Source organism: Momordica charantia (assembly GCF_013281855.1).
Source record: "Momordica charantia cultivar OHB3-1 chromosome 8 unlocalized genomic scaffold, Mcharantia_2.0 BLBB01000008.1, whole genome shotgun sequence".
Taxonomy (NCBI): domain Eukaryota; kingdom Viridiplantae; phylum Streptophyta; class Magnoliopsida; order Cucurbitales; family Cucurbitaceae; genus Momordica; species Momordica charantia.
The window spans coordinates 16,017,691-16,040,974 of record NW_028275166.1 but is presented as its reverse complement, the minus strand read 5'-3'; the positions used below and the strand labels follow the sequence as shown (position 1 = coordinate 16,040,974).

At 43.3% G+C, this 23,284-nt stretch overlaps 1 protein-coding gene across 1 annotated transcript; it reads left to right on the top strand.

Moving 5' to 3' along the window:
* Positions 1-14,627: 14,627 nt before the first annotated feature.
* Positions 14,628-17,790, top strand: LOC111024896 (cytochrome P450 72A397). Its single transcript, XM_022302714.2, has 5 exons — positions 14,628-14,931; positions 15,456-15,679; positions 15,799-16,049; positions 16,244-16,634; positions 17,190-17,790. The coding sequence occupies exons 1-5, from the start codon at positions 14,655-14,657 to the stop codon at positions 17,616-17,618; spliced, it is 1,572 nt and encodes a 523-aa protein (XP_022158406.2). The 5' UTR covers positions 14,628-14,654; the 3' UTR covers positions 17,619-17,790.
* Positions 17,791-23,284: the final 5,494 nt, after the last annotated feature.

Genomic DNA, 23,284 nt, shown 5'->3' with positions numbered 1-23,284 from the left:
ACTATAGGTTATACGAGAGAAATGTTATGAAATATGATTCTATTTTTGTGATAAATAATTAAGTGTTAATTATTTATTTGATTTATATATATATATATATATATATATATTAATTATTAATTGGATTAATAATTAATAATTATTTATTAATTCATAAATTGATTTTTATATTTTAATTATTATATATATATGTTATATATATATTAATTATATATATATATATTATTAATATTATTAATATTAATAATATTAAACTCCCCTGCAAAATTGCAGGGGAGTGGGAGGTTAGTGTGACGTGGGGAGTTTAGGAAAAATGACACGTGGGGAGTGTCACATTTGAAACAGTGCTAAAGCAGGACCCGTGACTACGAAAAATGACTGCTCAATCAAGAGTTGAGTCACCTTGGAGTAAGTCAAGCCACATACTCAACAACGTCTCTGTCTGAACTGTGGAATCGAAACACACTAGAATAACTTCAAACACTGGATCTGCAGATCTATGTGTATTAAAAAATGCAGGTTTTCTTCAATCAGGTTCTCAAACCAATCAGGGAACTTCAAAAGACCAAACGATTGAATCCCAAACTATTTCTAGCGGAACCTTCCGAGTTTTTAGAGAAAAACCACGCTGCATTTTTGCGATATTTTGAAACTTGCCCCACGTCACCACTTCTGTTTGTTTTGACAGTTCTGCAAAAACACAAAACGAAGAAGAAGAACCTCACCCATTTTCTCTCAATCAAGAAGAACTCTCTCAAGCTCTCCCTCTCGTTCCAAAGGATTGCTCCCACCAGCACGATCCCGAGACCCAAGAGGATAGCGAGGAAGACACAGTGGTGGTGTTCAAGGGAAACTCGTTGAAGAAACGTTCTTCAAAGGTTCGAATTTCCCCTGTATTTTTTCTTCTGTAGAATTCGTTTTTGTATCCCAAAAATCAGCAACGAAAATCCGCTTCCGCTCCGGGATTCGCATCCCTTCACTAAGAACTACAATAATAAAATCATAGGAATACATGAATGAAAAACCTCAACAAATATCTACGTAAATTGGTTGTCGACGATGCATTTCAACTCTAGGATCTCATATCTGTATCTCTACCAAAACACTGCCTGACGGCCCTCTAATATCGTCCACCTACACATTTTGGCCGCCACTAATTCTACACTAACAAATACTTAAAATCGTTGCAGTGTTGAGACGCTGGCCACTAATTTCAATGATTCGCAACAGTGCTGCCTCCTCAACCAATTTGGCCTTACAGCCCACTTCTTCGATTCTATTTTATTTCTACCTTGTTGGAGGCGAATCTCACCATACACGTGGTACACGTTGGTTGGGTGATGAGCGTTACACGTGGCCTTCATCAATAAGCCTCAAGTTTCATCACCTCGGTTTTATTTCCTATAGCTGAGTCGACGTCTTGCGTGGCCGAGCCGACCAAGCTCCATGGGAGTCTGTTCCTATTTTCTTACTGAACTGATTAGCTTTGTCTCAGCTCAGCCTTAGTCTCCGACAGACTCCACGACAATGGGTCATGATTCATGGCCACCTTAAAGAGCCACTGAGGCATTGTCAGGAATATTGTCGAGGAAGTTGCCTATAAATAGAACCCATTTGCTCCGTTTTCAGGTACGCGAAAATCCCTTTTCTCTATGAAAAGTACCTCAGATTGTTACTTTGGCATCGAAGTGTTCTTTGTTTTGTAGGTTACCTGTCCAGTATGTTCCAGTTCATCCGCCAGGTCATCCTAACTTCCGAACCGAGGTTCGCGTTGTTGGTCATTTTCCTGATCAAACATACCTCGTCCAACTTGTCCTGGCAATCAGTATGTATGTATGTGTGTGTATACATATATATATATATTTATATTTATATATATATATATACTTCCATTGGTGTCGTGGCAACTCAAAAGTGGAAATTATATATACATATATACTTCCTATGGTGTGTTGGGTAAATATATGCTATATATGTAAATTGAATAACACTAGCAACAATTTACAACATATCAGGCTACAAACGATACAAAATTGAACAACTTGATGAACACGACAAACTTGATTAAATTAGTCGAGGCACACTTCAATAGTGCTTATGTGAAGACAATTATTCGCTCTGTACAAGTTGCTAGCAGACTACAGCGATCGTCTCAGTAGGATACAACGACTAACTCCAGTAGAACAGCAACCTCGAAATACTCGGATCTGGCAGAATTCTTAGACACTTGCTCTCAACACAAACAAGAACAAGAACTCAAAAGGATGAGAAAATTCTTGTGAGAGGAGGAGAATACCCAATTGAGGTATGCTTTGATATCTCAAAATGAAGAAATCCACAACTATATATAGTTGTACAAACAAGTAACCACTCACTCAAAATTAAACACATATGTAACCTTTTTTGCGTATGTTACCTATGTAACTTTAACATATATAAAGTTACAAATTAACAAAATAAAGAAACAACTTTTTCATTTAAATAAATAACTCCAAATTTAATATTAAAAGAAACAAAACCACGAACATATTCACAACGTATACGTGAATAAGTTTCATTAAATTACACTTTCTTTCACATCTTTAAATCCAACATGGTGTCGTGGCAACTCAAAAGTGGAAATTAGTGGAAGTGGGAACAAGGATTTTTAACCATTAATACAATAGTCAATTTGAGTATGACTCAATTATTTAAGATATATATCCAGACTAAAAGATCGTGTGATTCGAATTTCTATCCCTACATATTGTTATAATAAAACAAAACATTGGTTAAAAACACATTTGTTCCTTCTTAGAATAATGTGGAATCTAAAAAGTGGGAATATATAAAAGGTTGTTATTTAATTTATGAATAGCTTAACTATTTTTACTAATAACTAGAATTTCAAAAGTTTTAGAATTCAAAAAAATTGGTAACTTTTTCATATAAAAATAGGCATTTTCTTCCATCATTTTTCACCAACACTTTGAAGTACACTTTTTCTTTATTTTTAGTTCTATCTCCTTTCTTGCGTTAAAGTCTCTCTAATTTTGAAAGAAACTCAAGAGTCAAAAGACATACATGCTAAGTTCAAGTCCGTACAAAATTTATATATTAAAGCTATATTATGATTCGTAAGTTTGTGTAGTTGCCATTTTACTTTGAATAAAGTTCAATAATTATCTTTGTCCAAGATAAATATATGTTCAAGAATAATGTATGTATTGATTTAATTTCTATTTTTTTTCTTATTATTGTTTTTATTTTTGTTATTTTATAATTTCTATATTTTTGTATGTTTTTTATTTGTTTATATTTTCTTTATAATTTGTATTATTTTTCTTTTAATTTATAATGTTTGTGCATGTTTTAATTTTAATTTGTTAACTAAAATGTCGTATTTTCAAAAAAATTTTTTACCATATTTGTTAAAATATTTTCTCTTATTTTTGTTAGTAACAATAAATTCAAATACATTAACTTCATTATTCTTTTATCAACATTATATAATATTTGAGGTAACTACTCCATAAAAATATTTATCTTACAATGAGCTATTAGAAAAACTATTATAACTTCATTAAAATTTCTTATAAACCACTCTCTAAAATTTATAATTTCCAATATAATAGTTTCCTCTTTATGAAAAGTTAAAAAATAAAAAAATATTTTTTAACCCTAAAATATAAGTATGATTTTTTAATAACAAAATAATAGGTATGTTATATGTTAGTGAAAATAAGATGGATTAATTTTAGTTATAATAAAATTATAAATTGTATCATATTAAATAAACATAAATGTGCATGACAGGTGATAAGAAACTACTCAGCGGAAGGTGGGAACAAGCATTTTCAACCATTAATCCAATAGTTAATTTAAGTATATAATTCAATTGGTTAAGATATATATCCCGACTAAAAGATAGTGCGCTCGAATTCCTACCCTAAATATTGTTATACTAAAACAAAACCATGGTTAATAAAAAATGCATTTGGTCCTTGTTCGTTTGCTAAAGTAACGATTTAGACGTTGTACTTGATAACAATTTTGTCCCTAGATATTAGTACGTAATAATTGTTGGATCGATATGGCAACACTAGATGGGTGGTGAATAGTGTCGTTAAAGAACAATTTACTACATTTTTTTTTTGAATTTTAGAACAAATCAAATAACCAAGTAAAATGTTTGAGCAAAAACAATTTATGCATAATTTATACTAACCAAAATATCATAAAATAAATATTCAATATGAGCACAACAATTATTTGCAATAAAAAAAATATATTTGAAAGATAAATTGCAATGAATAAAAAGTAAAAGGTTAGATAAAATGTTATACAAGAGATTTATAGTAGTTCGGTCATCCCCCACACTCCGTTCTTTTTACCGGGCTCGAGAATGAAACACAAATAAGTGTGGCACTAAGAAATTTTCACATATTAAAAACTGTCTAACAAAGTAGATTTTCAAATTTTAGCTCACAAATTACTCAATCCTTACGACAAGAAAATCTCTCACAATAATAAAGATTGAAGTAAAAATTGAGAGCTCGGAAAGAGCAACAATGAATTATGGAGAATTGATAAATAATAAAAATTATTGTGTTTAATTTGAGATATGGGATAGGTTTAAATAGTAGAGAAAAATGTGTAAAAATTGATTTGAAATTAAAATAAATTTTGACTATTGGATGAGAATGAAAGGTGGATATTTAGTTTGAAAAAGTAATGGTTACATTAAAATATAATATAATAATAAAATTAGGTTAAAAAGCACATTTGGACCTTGTATTGTGTTTTCATTAAAGTAACAATTTAGTCCCTGAATTTTGAATTATAACGATTTAGTCCTTGTACTTTCATATTGATAACAATTTAGTCTCTAAACTTTAATATGTAACAATTTAGTCCTTATAGTTTAAAATTTGTAACAATTTAGTCCCTACCATAAAAATTCTAATCAAAATCAAGCATCAATTTTTGTCATATAACGATTTAATTTTTTGAATTTATAAACTAATTCCATCCTTCATCAATTTATCGATCTACATAATATAAAAAATTAACTAAAAGAATCCACAATGGAGGTTAAATCATTACAAACTTTAAACTTCAATGACTAAATTGTTACGTTTTAAATTTCAGGACTATATTATTGTTACCAATTTGAAAGTATAGGAACTAAATTGTTACTTTTGAAAGTTTAGGAACTAAATCGTTACTCCAACTAAAGTACATGGATCAAAAGTATTATTTAACCTTAAAATCCATCAAATGACTACATCAATTTAGGTGGCTATCATAGGGTTTGCACCAATTTCATCCTAATTAATCCTAGCCCCCTTGGACTAATGAGTCATCCATCATGGTTAATTTTTTTTCTTCTCTCTTTCTCTCTCTCTCTCTCTTTTTTTTTTTTGCTTTTTTTTCTTTTTGTTTATGGGTAATTTAGCTCGCCATATGCCAGCATATGATTTGCCACATCATTCTCTCGGATACTTTCCTTTCAACTTGTTTGAATCATAACTCATCGTTTGAACTTCGATTTGAGCAATTTAAATTGCGCTGGATTCGTCTTTTCAATATCTACCATATGGATACTTTGAAACACTAAAATCATCAATAGATTAAGTTTGTTATCATCAAAACATATGGTATGTTTGAAGCTCGTAAATCCAACAATTATTTAGTCTTTATAGTTTCAATTTTGTAACAATTTAGTCTCTACTATAAAACGTCTCATCAAAATTAAGTGTCGATTTTTATCATATAGTGATTTAATTTTTATAATTTATAAACAAATTTTGTCCTTGCTCAGAAATGATCTACATATATATGAAACAATAAATAACTTTACAATACAGACTAAATCGTTATAAGTTATTACCTATTAAAATTTTGGGACTAAATTGTTACTAATTTAAAAATATAAAATGTACCGACTAAATCATTATTTCAATTAAAATACCGAACAAAAATATTTTTTAATCAAATCCCTTTAATACAATAATATTTTCGTTTTCCAACTATCAAAGTTTTTTCCTCCATATACCAAATTTGGTAACTATATGGTTTTTTGTGCTATTGACATCCATTTTTGGAAAGGTTGTTGACGTAATCAATGACGTTGTCACACCTCGATTGACTCCATATTTTTTTTGTCCAGATAAGGTTCATCCATCTTATCTATTATTTTAATACACCAAAAAAATAATAATACATAAAGGGACCCCAATTAATAACATTGAATAAAACATGTTTATGCAAGGATATGCACAACAGTGTATTTCCGATTGCAGCTCGAACTCGGCCCCCGGACCGATCTGAATACTTGGGCGGACCTGGACAAAAAGGTGAGCACTCCGACGATCAAGTCAGTACAGGTCGGATTCTTAGTTTAGTTCGAGGTCAGAAATCATCGTACGTGATCGTGGAGTGAGGTCCTCTACTTATGGGTGGTAGTCCCGCTAATCTCGCGACGGTTACACCCGGTAATCTCGGGACCGTTGGTTACACCCGATAATCACGCCGCTGACAGCAGCTCACATCGGCCCCTACCGAGCTTCCCGGTAGGTCGGACCTTGGCCAGGTTCACCTCGGCCCTCATACTTAGCATCCATCAACGCTAACGGTGGTGATCTCGGCAGTCCGAGCTGGGCATAACTCATAAGTCATCTTGGAGAACCAATAGGGGTCCTCCACGTGTCCAGGGTATTCTTTCCCCAAACATTGGCCCCCTCTCTGTGTGGTCCGATCTCGACCTGGCAGAGAAGTTCATTCGTCTTGCTTTGGACGCGTGGCGATTTCTTATTCGTGGGAAAATATAACCGTTGCGGTAGATTTATCGTCGGAATATTCAAATATTCCGACGTTTCGGATTTTAGGGAGGATCCTAGCCGCTCGTTGATGACATGTGTTCGGTGGGGGAAATTTTTCCGAAGGTAGCTCGAACCCTTGGTAGGTCGGTCTCTTCCCTCACTTTCTCTTTCGAACGTAGTTGCCATGTCGTCCTCTTTTAGCAGCAACATAGGATCCGATGAGGATTTGGCTCGTAGGTTAGAGTCCGAGCTCGAGGAGATAGAAAACTTTAGGTTCTCCGATGACGGGGAGGATAGTGATGCCTCCACCTCGGGTCAGGGTTTGGAATACCCTTCTAGGCTATCTGAGCACTACCTCGGATCCCTTCGTAGGGGGTTCGCTATTCCTGAGAACGTCCTCCTTAGGATGCCGGAGGAGGGGGAGAGAGCTGACAATCCTCCGGAGGGATGGGTCACTCTCTACTTCAAAATGTTTGAGTACGGCCTCAGACTTCCCCTTCACCCTTTCGTCCAAGAGTTTCTTTTCCGAACAGGGCTGGCTCCGGCTCAAGTGGCCCCCAATGGGTGGGGTGTCATTTTTGCTTTGGCCATCCTTTTTTGGCTACGAGCCCGGGATAGTGAAGAGGCCGAGCTGTTGGACGTAGACCAGCTCCTCGCGTGCTTCGAAGCGAAAAGGATAGCTAAGAAGCCTGGTCGGTTCTATATGTGCGCAAGGAAAGGCGCAGGCGGTATAGTTAAGGGGCCGACCTCCATCAAGGGATGGGTGAGGAAGTGGTTCTACGCTTTTGGGGAATGGCTTGCAAAGGACGAGTCAAGTCGTTCCTTCTTTGACGTTCCCACTAGGTTTGGGAACCTAGGTACGGAGTAGTTCTTACTTTTATGATAACTTCTTTCTTGTTATTCAGGTCTGACTCAAATTTTGTCTTTGTGCAGTTTCAATCCGACCAGTCCCCGAGCTTACGCAAGCCTCCTTCGACACGCTGAAATACTACAAGGAGCGTTTTCCGAGGGGTAGGAAGGTCGGAACCTTGGTGACCGACAAGCTGCTGCTTGAGTCCGGGCTGCTAGACTAGAACCCCGCAGTTCGTCCCATTGAATCCTCAAGGCCGAACTCCGAACTTGGTATGCCGAGCTTGCTTCCCTCCTTTTTCCTCTGACCTTGTACTGACCTCTGTTCTTTATTTTGCAGCCATGGTTTGCGGATTTGCAAGCAACGTGAAGCGTAAGTCCAAGGGCCGAGCCCATGCTCTTGAGGCCGCCCAGAGTTCGAAACCTGCCACTCCCGCTGTGGTAGGACCAGCCTCGGAAGATCCAACCCCAGTGATCGAGCTGGAGTCTTCTGGGGGTCCCTCGAGCGAGAAGCGCCCCAGGGATCAGACCGAGGCGGTGGACGCCTTGCCTTCGGGCGAGGAGGTGAGGGAGGAAGTCCCTCTGAAGCGAAGGAAGAAGAAGAAGAAGACAACCTCCCCCTTGGAGGTCGGAGCTCATGGGGTCTTGCCTGCGAGCTACGCAGATCAGATGGACGATTCTGAGGCCAGGATGGGCGGGACGTCCGACGTGACGGCACGGTTCAGAGTTGAGCCGTCAAGTTCTGGGGTGAGGGACCAGGTGTCCCGCATCTCGGCTGCAAGTTTGGACCGCTGCCTAAGGAGGGCGTCCAAATTTGTGAGCGACCCAGGGTCCGTTCTGCAGAGGACCATCGACTACGCTGCTGAGGTAAGACTAGTGTCTCCATTTTTGCTTAATTTACCTAACAGGTAGCTCGGTCTAATTCTCTTCTTTGTACCTTTTCTCAGGCGTTCGTTGCTTCCATTCAATCGGCTCTGGCTGTAAAGGCCGAGCTGGATGGGAGGGAAGCTCTGGCAGCGAGGGAGAAAGAGGAGTTCTCCGCTGCCTTGGAGACTGCTTCCTCCACCATGAAGGATGAGCTACTGAAGGCTCACTCTGAGGTGAAAACTTTGAAGGCCGAGGTGGAGACCAAGGCCGAGCTGCTGAAAAAGGAAGAGGACAGACGCAAGGCCCAGCTCCGAGCTGCTCATGCTATCACCAGGGGCTTGGAGAAGGAGAAGTTCCAACTCCTCAAGGAGAAGGACGAGATGCTCCAGGCGCTTGAAGCGAATGAGGAGGAGCTGAAGCGTGCGACTGCCGAGCTGGAGACGGTGAAGGAGCGTCTCAGCAATGGAGTCCTATTGGAGGAATCGTTTAGGTAACATCCTGACTTCGATGGATTTGCCAAAGACTTCTCTGACGCGGGCTTCAAGTTTCTCATGAAGGGCATTGCCTCCGACATGCCTGACCTTTAGATCGATCTCAGTGGTCTGAAGAAGAAGTATGCCGAGCAGTGGGCGTCTGGGCCTGGCGGCACCCCTGGCCCCCAAGCGTTGGTGGATAAGTATGTCAGAGATCTCGACTCTGACTACTCCGATCTCGAAGAGGACCAGGTCGGCACCACTCAGGAGGGCGCTCCTCAGGCAGGCTTTTAGGCGATCATCCCTCATGAGGCCTTTCTCTGTCTTTCTTCTCTTCTCCCTTTTTTTTGTTTGTAAGTGTCAGGGCAGAGCTGCAAGGTCTATGAGCCTTGGCTCTGCTCTCCATTTAATGAAGAAGCTTTCATTTGTTTTTACCTTGGTGTTTGCAACATCTTTCCTTTCTTTGCTTTTTCTTTGAACTGCGGCCAATGACACCTCGCACCTCTTACCTTTGAGGTCGCGCCTTCAGTTAAAATAATTGCAAGCTTGAATTTGAAAGTGTTCAATGCATTGCACCAACTCTGGATTTTTTAACATCGCACCCTCAACCTAAAAACGTTAAAAGGCTAAAATCCTAAGTCCGTAGCTGTTCTTCATATCGCACCTCGTACCCTCAAGTTCGGAGGCTTTATCATTTTGAACTTTTCACATCGCCCCTTTACCTTGAAGGTTTAAATTTTAAGTTCGTTAGTGGTTTTGGCATCGCACCTCGTACCCTTAGGTTTTGGAGGGTTGAATTTTAACCGACTGCTGGAATGTGATCGCGTGGGAGTCCGTGGCCCCCATTTAATTTCTGGTCGAGCTCGGAACCATGAAATTAAATCATCTCATTTATTCCGATCATAATTCTTGTGAAACAGTCTTTACAGGTCCATTGAATACCCTTTTGGCATTTCAAGGATAATAACGCTTCAGGTGTTCCGCGTTCCACTGGTGCGCGAGGACGTCTCCTTTCAGATCGGCCAATACGTACGTCCCAGGTCGGATTATGCCCTTGACCTCAAACGGGCCCTCCCAGGTCGGATCAAGGGTACCCACATGGGTTTGGACCCTCCTTAAGACCAGATGCCCGACCTGAAAGGTCCGACGTCGAACGCGGGCGTTGTAATGTCTGGCCATTCTGCCCTGATATTCCGCCAGACGTAGCTGGGCCATTGCTCTTCTTTCTTCCAACAAGTCGAGGTTGAGGAGCAGCTCTTCCGCGTTTGCCGTAGGCTCGTAATGCTCGACTCTGTCAGATGACATGCCGATCTCAACCGGGACTACAGCTTCGGAGCCAAAGGCTAGGGAGAACGGGGTCTCACCCGTCGATTCCCTTTGGGTGGTCTGGTACGACCATAGAACCTCTGGTAGCTCCTCAGCCCACCTGCCATTCTTGGAGTCCAGTCTAAGTTTGATACCTCGCTTGATGATCTTGTTGACTGCCTCCACCTGCCCATTTGCTTGCGGATGTGCGGGGGACGAGCTAAGGTGACTTATGCCAAGCTTGCTGCAAAAGTCTTTGAACTTGACGTTGTCAAACTGCCTCCCATTGTCCTTCACAATGGCCTGCGGTATACCAAAGCGACATATGATATTTGTCCATACGAAGGACGTGACTCTGGATTCCGTTATGTGGGAGAGCGCCTCGGTCTCGGCCCACTTTGTGAAGTAATCCACAGCAACCACATCGAACTTGGTCTAGCCCTTGCCCAAAGGGAAAGGACCAATGATATCTACCCCCCACTGCGCGAATGGCCATGGGGCCGAGATGGGGCTGAGCAGCTCGGGAGGTTGGTGGATTATGGTTCCGTAGCGTTGGCAATCGTCGCAAGTTCTAACGAATTTCTTGGCGTCCTGGCTGAGGGTCGGCCAATAGTATCCTTATCGGATCACTTTGGCTGACAGCGACCGGGCGCCTGAGTGATTACCGCACACTCCTTCGTGGATTTCTCTGAGGACGTACAGGCCCTCCTCAGGGGTTAGGCATCTCAATAAAGGCAGGGAAAAACCGCGTCGGTACAACACTCCACCTCGGACCACGAACCGAGCTGCTCGCCTTGCCAACTTTCTGCGCTCCTTGGGGTCTTGTGGTGAGTTGCCCCTAATGAAGTCCGCAATCGGGTCCATCCATGAGGACTCTGGAGCGCCGATCTCCATCAGATCTGGCTCTGAGATCGAGGGATTATCTAAGATCTCGACGGGGACCGACCCGGCCAGGTCAGTCTCGTACGCCGATGCTAACTTGGCTAAGGCGTCAGCATTAGAATTTTCTGCTCGGGGAACCCCGCGTACTTCGTAAGTTCGAAACTGGGCGAGGTACGATCAGACCTTGCCAAAATACCTCTCCATTCGAGAGTCTTTGGCTTGGTACTCTTCCTTGATCTGGCTCACAACCAGTTGGGAGTCGCTGAAGATCTTATCACAAGAGGCCCCCAATGCTCTAGCGATCCGCAGGCCGGCAATAAATGCTTCATACTCAGCCTCGTTGTTAGAAGTCTGGAAGCCGAACCGCAAGGCATACTCAAATCGCTCGCCTCCTGGTCCGAGAAAGAGGACCCCGGCCACGCACCCCTTCTCATTGGAGGATCCGTCGACATAGACTGTGAGAGTTTCAAGGGCGCAGACCGATGTGCCTTTGAGTGCGGAGGCATAACACTCCCTTGAAGCGGTCTGTTCTCTTCGGACCGTGCCCACGCCATTGGGAGTGGAATACTTCAAAACTTGATGAAGTGTCGAGGGAATGGCCTGAGATGAATGGATGATGGGCCTTCCGAAGATGGCGTTATAGGCCGATCTACCGTCAATCACCACGAACTCGGCCATTTGGGTGACCCGAGTTTGGTCCTGCCCAAGCGTGACCGGCAAGTCGATGCAACCCTCTGGGACGACTGATTCTCCGGAGAACCCAACCAGCGGTGTCGGGCTTTTCTTCAATTGCGACCTCGTCCATCCCAGGACGAGGTAGGTCGGTAAGGATAGGATGTTAGCAGATGCGCCTCCGTCTACCAGCACCCTCCTGACCACCACATGATCAATCAAGGGAGCGATCGCAAGTGCATCATTGTGGGGCAGGTGAACCTCCTCCAAGTCTGCACCGTCGAAGGTGATTGAGCAGGTCGGCCTCTGCTCCCTGATGATACACACCTCGCGCCTGGCTGCACGAGCTAACTCCTTTCTTTTATGTCCGGACTGACCCCCGTTTGGCCCTCCAAAAATGGTATTGATGACCGCAGGTCGGTCAGTGCGCCGGGGCGGCGTCCTCGAACGCTTCCGCTCTTCCTTTTTTTCTGCCGAGCTGGTCCTGGGTTTTCCCAAAATTTTCTTGAAGTGGCCATCCTGAATTAGATCTTAAATTTGGCGCTTCAACTCCCAGCAGTCCGACGTGTTATGGCCGTGCTCCCGATGGAAGCGGCAATATTTGTTCTTACTGCGTCTCTCCGGGGCTCCCCGAAGCTTCTCAGGACGTTTGAGTAGTTTTTCCATTCCAGACTCCTCGATGTTCGTTAGGATCTCGGAAATTGGAATCGTGGTCGGGGTGAAGCGTTCGTAAGGTCAGCTCCTGGTAGGTCCGTTCTCCTCCCTCCGATACTCAGCTCGGCCGCTGGAAAAGGATCCCTTGTCCTTGGACTTGGGATCTGTCTTTTCTATATCTTTTCCACTTCTGCCTCGGCCGATCTTTCGTTCTGGTTGGCCGGTTTTGGTTCGAAGGAGCTCCTGTCCATCGACGACTTTCTTCGCTTTCTGAAGCACCTCGGCGAAGGTGGCCGGGGCCTCCTCTCCGAGTTTCACCGTGAGGACCTCGTCGGCTAGACCGGTGAGAAAATAGCACATGGCCGAGTCGTCGGAGCAGTGTGTGACCTTCAACTGCTCCTCTTGGAATCTGGTGACATATTCTCGCAGCGTCTCACCCTCCCTCTATCTGATGGTGGCGAGATGGGTCGCTGTCTTTTTGTCATAATGCCGAGAAGAGAAATGGGCGAGGAACTCCCTTCTCAGCTGAGAGTAGGTCGAGATCGACCTGGCTGGCAGTCTCCGATACCACAATCGCGCGCTGCCAGTAAGCGCGATCTGAAAGGCGCGGCATTTGATTGCGTCTGATGCCGCTTGGAAGTCCATGAGGCCTTCAAAGACCTCAACATAATCCTTGGGGTCTTTCGACCCATCATAAGGTTTCACAGTAGGAGCTTTGAACTTCGGAGGGATCGGTGCTTCCAAAACGTCTGAGGTGAAGGGCGATTCTCCCAAGTCGCCATCGTTCAGTGGACCTTCTTTCTGCTCACATTTAGCCTTTAAGGCCTCCACCTGAGCGTCGAGCTGGCCCCTCAGCTGGTCGAACTCCTCCCTGGTAATCATTCCTGCAGGAGTTACTGGGTTGCGAGAGGATTCAGCCTGCTGGTTGGAGCTCCGGTGTGAGCAGGATGGTGACTGTCCTTTTCGGAGGGATGAACCTCTCTTTCTGTTGAGGTGCTCACGAAGGTCTCCTCTCGGGCGAGTGTGCCCCTCGCTCTCGTTGTCTTCGGGATGTTCCTCCTCGGCTGGGCCGAGGTGGGAACCCCTTTGCTCCCGTATGTCAACGCGCGTCACTCGATTTTCAGATCGGGACCCTGCGCCTGCGGCTAGTATCATTTCGTTATAGATTTCCTCCATGGACCGCATTTGTGTGCGCATTGCCTCCATTTCTCTCTGGAGTGCATCAAAGTCCTCACTCGCTGGAGCCGGGGCTGGACCCCGGGCGCCCTTCTTAGAGGTCCCACCTTGGCCACGGGTGGCCTTGGATGTCCTCGGGTGCGCAGGCGGTAGAACAGACGCGGTGATTCGTGCCGACCTGCGGAGGGGTTTTGTTGCCGGGCCGCCGTGGCCTTGCCCCTCTACCACTGCTGCTCCGACCTCCCTCTGGTGGGCATCGCTGGCGGCTAGAGTCCTCCGATCCGTCGTATTGGTCGAGTTTGCTGGTTGAACCATTTTCGCTTGCGTATTGGTTTAAAAGGATTGGGATGACTTAGATTGTCGGTTCCCACAGACGGCGCCAAATGTTTATGCAAGGATATGCACAACAGTGTATTTCCGATTGCAGCTCGAACTCGGCCCCCGGACCGATCTGAATACTTGGGCGGACCTGCACAAAAAGGTGAGCACTCCGACGATCAAGTCAGTACAGGTCGGATTCTTAGTTTAGTTCGAGGTCAGAAATCATCGTACCTGATCGTGGAGTGAGGTCCTCTACTTATGGGTGGTAGTCCCGCTAATCTCGCGACGGTTACACCCGGTAATCTCGGGACCGTTGGTTACACCCGATAATCACGCCGCTGACAGCAGCTCACATCGGCCCCTACCGAGCTTCCCGGTAGGTCGGACCTTGGCCAGGTTCACCTCGGCCCTCATACTTAGCATCCATCAACGCTAACGGTGGTGATCTCGGCAGTCCGAGCTGGACATGACTCATAAGTCATCTTGGAGAACCAATAGGGGTCCTCCACGTGTCCAGGGTATTCTTTCCCCAAACAAAACAGTCAACAATATCTAGAGATTCACGAAAAAGGAAGAAAAAAGGAAAAAAAGATGGAGGAACAAAAATATATATATTTGGCGTGGGGAAGTGGAAAGTGGGAAATAGGGATCCATGGAGATGTGGAATATTTTGACGTTGGGTGTGGGGTTGTGCTTGGCGGTGGTGTGGGGATGGAGGGTTGTGAACTGGATTTGGGTGAGGCCCAAGCAGCTGGAGAAGAGGCTCACGCAGCAGGGCCTCGCCGGAAATTCCTACCGCCTTCTCTTTGGAGATTCCAACGATATTGCGGCAGCGATGCGGCGGGCGAGATCCGGGCCGCCCATGAGCTTCTCCCACGATATTGCTCCACGCGCCACCCCCTCCGCGCATCTCACTATCCATAAATATGGTACATCTCTTCTTTGTTCCATTAAGATTCAAACTCCTGATTTTTTAGTTTAAAATATATATAATAATTAATTGAATTAAAGTTTTGATACTGTTTAGGCTGAGTGAACAAGTACGGTTGAATATATGAATCTGATTGCATAAGGGTCTTTATAGAGTATTGAATAAAAAGGAGGGGAAAATGGATTCGTAGTCAGTCCGCCGGGTGATTATAATATTAGTTTTTTGTGAAGCTTAATAAATATCTTAAAACTACAATGATTGAAAATAAATTAAATAAAGTATCTAAAAACATAGGAACGAAATTGATAAAATAATCTCGAACTATAGTATTCAAATCAAAATTAGAGAGATTTGAAAGTAATGTTGAACTATATATTTCTTTTAGTATTACAATTTAAATAAGTGGAGATTCAAACTTGTATTTTCTTTGTGCGGGCAAAAAAAGTTTGGTTGAGATAATTTTATGAAACGTTATCGGATATAGTTCATTAAGTTGTATTCTAAATAAAAGTATATTTGTAGGTAAGGATTGTTTCACATGGTTTGGCACAACTCCAAGAGTGTATATAAGAGATCCAGAACAGCTGAAGATTGTTTTCTCTCAAATCAATGACATTCGTAAGTCATCTTCTTTCCCAGCCAATATTGTAAGGAGAATGGGAAGTGGGCTTGTCACTCTGGAGGGACCTAAATGGGCTAAACATAGAAAGATCATCAACCCTGCATTTCACATGGAGAAGTTGAAGGTAGACTTTCTAATTCCATTATTTTTTCTTTAAAGAAAGATGTTAAATTATTATAGTTTAATCTTAGTTTCAGTTGAGTCAAATCTTAATTTAAAACTTTCGACTTGAAATGTTTGCAGGATATGTTTCCAGCGTTCTCCCAGAGTTGTAGCGAGATGATTAGCAAATGGGAAACAATGGTTCTTAAAGATGGGTCTTGTGAACTAGACGTGTGGCCTGATTTACAAAATATGACCGCAGATGTGATATCTCGAACTGCATTTGGGAGTAGCTACGAGGAAGGAAAAAAGATATTCCAACTCTTGAAAGAGTGGGCTGTGCTACTAATGACACGCCTAACCAATCGAGTCTATTATATTCCGGGATGGAGGTAATTAAGATGCTGCATTTGTTGATACTTTTACCGTTGTAAGTAGAAGATACTTATCAGTAAGCACCTAAATTCTATCCAATTAAAATGATGTTTTATTTTCAAGACGCTTGTTCATCTTTCTCTCTTTCTTTTTTCATTTCCTACATTAAAAAAAAAAAACACTAATTATATATTTCGAAATGTTGTCCTAGCTTTTTACCAACCAAGTTAAACAAGAGGACGGAAGAGATTGATAAGAAAATTCGAGACATGGTTTTGGGTATTATAAGTAAACGACAAAGTGCTATGAAGGCAGATGAAGCTTCCAATGATGATCTGCTAGGCATCCTTTTAGAATCAAATGCAAGTCAAATTCAGGAAAATGGAAACAGGAAAGATGTTGGAATGAGTATCCAAGATGTTATCAGTGAATGCAGGCTTTTCTATTTTGCTGGCCAAGAAACCACAGCAGCATTGCTTGTTTGGACAATGGTCTTACTTGGTCATCACTCGGAATGGCAAGACCGAGCAAGAGCAGAAGTCCTAGAAGTCTTCAGCGATAACAACAAATTGGATTTTGATGGTTTAAGTCGCCTTAAAATTGTAAGTAATTATGATTTTTTATTTTTTTTTTTTCTATTTTCTCACACGATGAATCACCAATCAACTCATAAAAGGTAAGCTCATAGGTTACAGTAAATTTAATCTTTTATAGATATTTTAATACACTTCCCCTCATATATTAAATTGGGAAAAAATTACATTACAGGAATTTGATTACAAGTTATACCGATATGAGTTAGTTATACCGATATGAGTTAGGCTAAATTTAGAGCCGGATTAGTATTCAATACAAATTTATTTTCAATATTTGTTTGGTATTTTTTGTTTTTTAATGTTCAATAATATTTTAAATTTTAATCCAAATTTGGTTTCAATATTTGTTTGGTATTTTTGTTTTTTAATGTTCAATAATATTTTAAATTGGACTAAATATTTAGTTGTTAGTGATCACTAGTTAACAAATATTATTGCTAAACACCCCTCTGTTTTTCATTGAATTGGTTTTAGATTTTTGTTTTTTTATCACCCACTAAATGCACCATTAATCTTTTATAGATACCTTAATAAAAAATAGTATTATTACATTGATAACAGGTAACTATGATATTGAACGAGGTTCTCCGACTATACCCTCCAGTTGGTATGCTAGCTAGAGAGATTCACACGGAAACAAAATTGGGAAATCTGACATTACCCGTTGGAGCATCAATAGGCATACCAATTGTATACATTCACCAAGATCCCAAAATATGGGGTGAAGATGCAGGTGAGTTCAAACCAGAGAGGTTTTCAGAGGGAATTTCCAAAGCAACAAAGAATCAAGTATGCTTCATCCCTTTTGGATGGGGTCCTCGAATCTGTCTCGGCCAAAACTTTGCTATGATAGAAGCAAAAATAGCGTTATTGATGATTTTGCGACGATTCTCTTTTGAACTTTCTCCAAGTTATACTCATGCTCCTGTATCAAACATCACTATTCAACCACAACATGGGGCTCATCTCATTCTTCACAGGCTATCATAGTTTTCCAAAGGGTTGTAAGTTGTAACAATTATCTTTAGCTTTTTTCCTGTTGTGTAAACATGACCATAAAGAAAGACTTATAATTTCACTAGTAATTCTCCATTACAAATTGGAATAATGTGATTTAGAAAGCTCCAGTTATAATATTGCAAATACAAGTTAATTAGTTGTACGTGTTTGTTATTGTTAGAACTTCAATGAATGATGTTGGCATTTTTAACAGATAGTTCTACTGCATTTTGAGCATCAAACAAGTAATTTCAAGTAAGGAAATTGAGGATTTCTAAGGAAATTGAGGATTTTCCCCCCTTTTTTAGCTCAATAACAAGGATGCCATATTTCGTGACGCGAGAAAAATGTCTCTACATGTAAAAAATTAGCAATGCACATAAAAAAAATTCACTTAAAAGTAACTCTCCTTAGGTTATTTAAGTACTATCGGGTATTCCAATTTACACTAACAGCACAAACATATTTAGAAAAATAAAGAATAATACATAATTAATTAAGCTTCATCCATAAATTCAACAAAATAAACGAGGAAGAGAGAAGAAACAAAACACTGATTTATAGTAATTAAATGTCTATGTTAAAAGTTAATTTGTAATTTTCAAGATAAGTTTCAGTAAGTTGAATTGATAAGTCGTTTGATTTCTTCTAAGTGACTTCTTGGAATAAGAAATGTTTGTCTAAATTACTATAGCAATTACCTAGGACTTTGAATAGGGGTTTCTAGAGCTATTCCTAGCACCTATAAATAGATGTACTCTCCATCATTTGTAAGCAGCACAAGCAATCGAGCTCTCCAATTGAGTAAAGTGCCAAAGCACCCATAGAAGAAGTTTCTCTCCATTATAAGTTCTCTTCTATTTTATTTTAGAGCCATCCTAAAATTAAACATGATTTTTAGTTGGGTTCCAATTTTGTTTATTCTCCCAACGAACCAAGTTATGGTATTTGATGGAGAGCACTATGAATATTGACAAAGTCAAATGGAGACAATTTTCTTCTCAAGATTTTTGATAAATTATTGAAAGAAGACTACGAAGATAAAGGTGCCTGGGAGATGATATAAGAACAAGAGGAGTTGAAAAAGAATAAAAGCTAAAATGCTTTAGCTCTTCGTCTCATTCAACAAGGTGTTAGCAAGTCCATTTTTCCTTGGAATTTTTGTATTAAAAAAGTGAGATGCTTGGAAAATTTGCAAAATGAATTTCAGGTGTTTATGCAAGGATATGCACAACAGTGTATTTTAGATTGCAGCTCGAACTCGGCCTCCGGACCGATCTGAATACTTGGGCGGACCTGCACAAAAAGGTGAGCACTTCGACGATCAAGTCAGTATAGGTCGGATTCCCAGTTTAGTTCGAGGTCAGAAAATCATTGTACCTGATCGTGGAGTGAGGTCCTCTACTTATGGGTGGTAGTCCCGCTAATCTCGCGACGGTTACACCGGGTAATCTCGGGACCGTCGGTTACACCCGACAATCTCGGGACCGACGGTTACACCCGATAATCGCGCCGCTGACAGTAGCTCACATCGGCCCCTACCGAGCTTCCCGGTAGGTCGGACCTCGGCCAGGTTCACCTCGGCCCTCATACTTAGCATCTGTCAATGCTAGTGGTGGTGATCTCGGCGGTCCGAGCTGGGCATGACTCATGAGTCATCTTGGAGCACCAATAGGGGTCCTCCACGTGTCCAGGGTATTCTTTTCCCCAAACATTGGCCCCCTCTCTGTGTGGTCCGATCTCGACCTGGCAGAGAAGTTCATTCGACTTGTTTTGGACGCGTGGCGACTTCCTATTCGTGGGAAAACACAACTATTGTCGGAATATTCAAATATTCCGACGCTTCGGATCTTCGGGAGGATCCTAGCCGCTCGTTGATTACACGTGTACGGTGGGGAAATTTTTCCGACGAGCTATAAGTACCCCCAATCATTCAGGTCATACCTCACGTTTCCTGAATTCTTGGAGTTCGATCTGAAGGCAGCTCGAACCCTTGGTAGGTCGGTCTCTTCCCTCACTTTCTCTTTCGAACGTAGTTGCCATGTCGTCCTTTTTTAGCAGCGACTTAGGGTCCAATGAGGATTTAGCTCGTAGGTTAGAGTCCGAGCTAGAGGAGATAGAAAACTTTAGGTTCTCCGATGACGGGGAGGATAATGATGCCTCCACCTCGGGTCAGGGTTTGGAATACCCTTCTAGGATACCTGAGCACTATCTCGGATCCCTTCGTAGGGGGTTCGCTATCCCTGAGAACATCCTCCTTAGGATTCCGGAGGAGGGGGAGAGAGCTGACAATCCTCCAGAGGGATGGGTCACTCTCTACTTCAAAATGTTTGAGTACGGCCTCAGACTTCCCCTTCACCCTTTTGTCCAAGAATTTCTCTTCCGAACTGGGTTGGCTCCGGCTCAAGTGGCCCCCAATGGGTGGGGTGTCATCTTCGCTTTGGCCATCCTTTTTTGGCTACGAGCTCGGGATAGTGAAGATGCCGAGCTATTGGACGTAGACCAGCTCCTCGCGTGCTTCGAAGCGAAAAGGATAGCTAAGAAGCCTGGTCGGTTCTATATGTGCGCAAGGAAAGGCGCAGGCGGTATAGTTAAGGGGCCGACCTCCAGCAAGGGATGGGTGAGGAAGTGGTTCTACGCTTCTGGGATTGACTTGCAAAGGACGAGTCAATCGTTCCTTCTTTGACGTTCCCACTAGGTTTGGGAACCTAGGTACGGAGTAGTTCTTACTTTTTGTGATTTTCTTTCCTGTCATTCAGGTCTAACTCGGACTTTGTCTTTGTGCAGTATCAATCCGACCAGTCCCCGAGCTCACGCAAGCCTCCTTCGACACGTTGAAATATTACAAGGAGCATTTTTCGAGGGGTAGGAAGGTCGGAACCTTGGTTACTGACAAGCTGCTGCTTGAGTTCGGGCTGCTAGATTACAACCCTGCAGTTCGTCCCATTGAATCCTCAAGGCCGAACTCCGAACTTGGTATGCCGAGCTTGCTCCCCCCCTTTTTCTTCTAACTTTGTGTTGACTCCTGTTTTTGCTTTGCAACCATGGCTTGCGGATTTGCAAGCAACGTGAAGCGCAAGTCCAAGGGCCGAGCCCATGCTCTTGAGGCCGCCCAGAGTTCGAAACCTGCCACTCCTGCTGTGGTAGGGCCAGCCTCGGAAGATCCAGCCCAGTGATCGAGCTGGAGTCTTCTAGGGGTCCTTCGAGGGAGAAGCGCCCCATGGATCAGACCGATGCGGTGGACGTCTCGCCCTTGGGTGAGGAGGTGAGGGAGGAAGTCCCTCTGAAGCGAAGGAGGAAGAAGAAGAAGACCACCTCCCCCATGGAGGTCGGAGCTCGTGGGGCCCTGCCTACGAGCTTCGCAGATCGGGTGGACGATCCTAAGGCCAGGATGGGCGGGACGTCCGACGTGACAGCACGGTTCAGAGTCGAGCCGTCAAGTTCTGGGGTGAGGGACCAGGTGTCCCGCATCTCGGCTGCAAGTTTGGACCGCTGCTTCAGAAGAGCGTCCAAATTTGTAAGTGACCCGGGGTCCGTCCTGCAGAGGACCATCGACTACGCCGCTGAGGTAAAATTGGTGTCTTCATTTTTGCTCAATTTACCTAACAGGTAGCTCGGTCTAACTTTCTTCTTTGTACCTTTTCTCAGGCGTTTGTTGCTTCCATTCAATCGGCTCTGGCCGTGAAGGTCGAGCTGGATGGGAGGGAAGCTCTGGCAGCGAGGGAGAAAGAGGAGTTCTCTGCTGCCCTTGGAGGCTGCCTCTTCCACCATGAAGGATGAGCTGCTGAAAGCTCACTCTGAGGTGGAAATTTTGAAGGCTGAGGTGGAGGCCAAGGCCGAGCTGCTGAAGAAAGAAGAGGACAGATGCAAGGCCCAGCTCCGAGCTGCCCATGCTATCACCAAGGGCTTGGAGAAGGAGAAGTTCCAACTCCTCAAGGAGAAGGACGACATGCTCCAGGCGCTTGAAGCGAAGAAGGAGGAGCTGAAGCATGCGACTGCCGAGCTGGAGACGGTGAAGGAGCGTCTCAGCAATGGAGCCTTATTGGAGGAATCGTTTAGGCAACATCCTGACTTCGATGGATTTGCCAAAGACTTCTCTGACGCGGGCTTCAAGTTTCTCATGAAGGGCATTGCTTCCGACATGCCTGACCTTCAGATCGATCTCGGTGGTCTGAAGAAGAGGTATGCTGAGCAGTGGGCGTCTGGGCCTAGCGGCACCCCTGGCCCCCAAGCGTTGGTGGATAAGTACGTCACAGATCTGGACTCTGACTACTCCGACCTCAAAGAGGATCAGGTCGGCACCCCTCAAGAGGGCGCTCCTCAAGTAGGCTCTTAGGCGACCACCCTTCAAGAGGCTTTTCGCTGTCTTTCTTCTATTCTCTTTTTTTTGTTTGTGTTAGGGAAGAGCTGCAAGGTCTATAAGCCTTGGCTCTGCTTCTCATTCAATAAAGAGGCTTCTCGTTTGTTTTTACTTTGTTGCCTTCCTTTCTTTGCTTTTTCTTTAAGCTAAAGCCAATGTCACCTCGCACCTCGTACTTTTGAGGTCGCGCCTTCAAAAATACTTGAAATTTTGAATTCGAATCTCTGTCTAGTATTCAATGCATTGCACCAACTCTGGATTTTTTTAATATTGCACCCTTAACTTTAAAAGGCTAAAATCCTAAGTCCGTAGCTGTTCTTCATATCCCACCTCGTACCCTCAAGTTCGGAGGCTTGATCATTTTGAACTTTTCACATCGCCCCTTTACCTTGAAGGTTTGAATTTTAAGTTCGTCAGTGGTTTTGGCATCGCACCTCGTACCCTTAGGTTTTGGAGGATTGGATTTTAACCGACTGTTGGAATGTGATCGTGTGGGAGTCCGTGGCCCCCATTTAATATCTGGTCGAACTCGGAATCATGAAATTAAATCATCACATTTATTCCGATCATAATTCTTTTGAAACAGTTTTTACAGATCCATTGAAAACCCTTTTGGCATTTCAAGGATAATAACGCTTCAGGTGCTCTGCGTTCCACGGGTGCGCGAGGACGTCTCCTTTCAGATCGGCCAATATGTACGTCCCAGGTCCGACCATTCCCTTGACCTCAAACGGCCCCTCCCAGGTCGGGTCAAGGGCACCCACATGGGTTTGGACCCTCCTTAAGACCAGATGTCCGACTTGGAAGGTCCGAGGTCGAACGCGGGTGTTGTAGTGTCTGGCCATTCTGCCCTGATATTCCGCCAGGCGTAGCTGGGCCATTGCTCTTCTTTCTTCCAACAAGTCGAGGTTGAGGAGCAGCTCTTCCTCATTTGCTGTAGGCTCGTCATGCTCTACTCTGTCAGATGGCATGTCGATCTCAACCGGGACTACAGCTTCGGAGCCGAAGGCCAGGGAGAACGTGGTCTCACCCGTCGATTCTCTTTGGGTGGTCCGGTATGACCATAGAACCTCTGGTAGCTCCTCGGCCCACCTGCCTTTGTTGGAGTCCAGTCTAAGTTTGATGTCTCGCTTGATGATCTTGTTGACCGCCTCCACCTGCCCATTTGCTTGCGGATGTGCGGGGGACGAGCTAAGGTGACTTATGCCAAGCTTGCTGCAAAAGTCTTTGAACTTGGCGTTGTCAAACTGCTTCCCATTGTCTGTCACAATGGCCTGCGTTATACCAAAGCGACATA

What these genes read in the sequence shown, in the direction of transcription:
- LOC111024896 (XM_022302714.2), top strand. Translation starts at nt 14,655, where the DNA reads ATGGAGATGTGGAATATTTTGACGTTGGGTGTGGGGTTGTGCTTGGCG. An exon ending in TCTCACTATCCATAAATATG is followed by an intron (nt 14,932 to 15,455) that starts GTACATCTCTTC and finishes GTATATTTGTAG; the next exon opens with GTAAGGATTGTTTCACATGG. An exon ending in TTCACATGGAGAAGTTGAAG is followed by an intron (nt 15,680 to 15,798) that starts GTAGACTTTCTA and finishes AAATGTTTGCAG; the next exon opens with GATATGTTTCCAGCGTTCTC.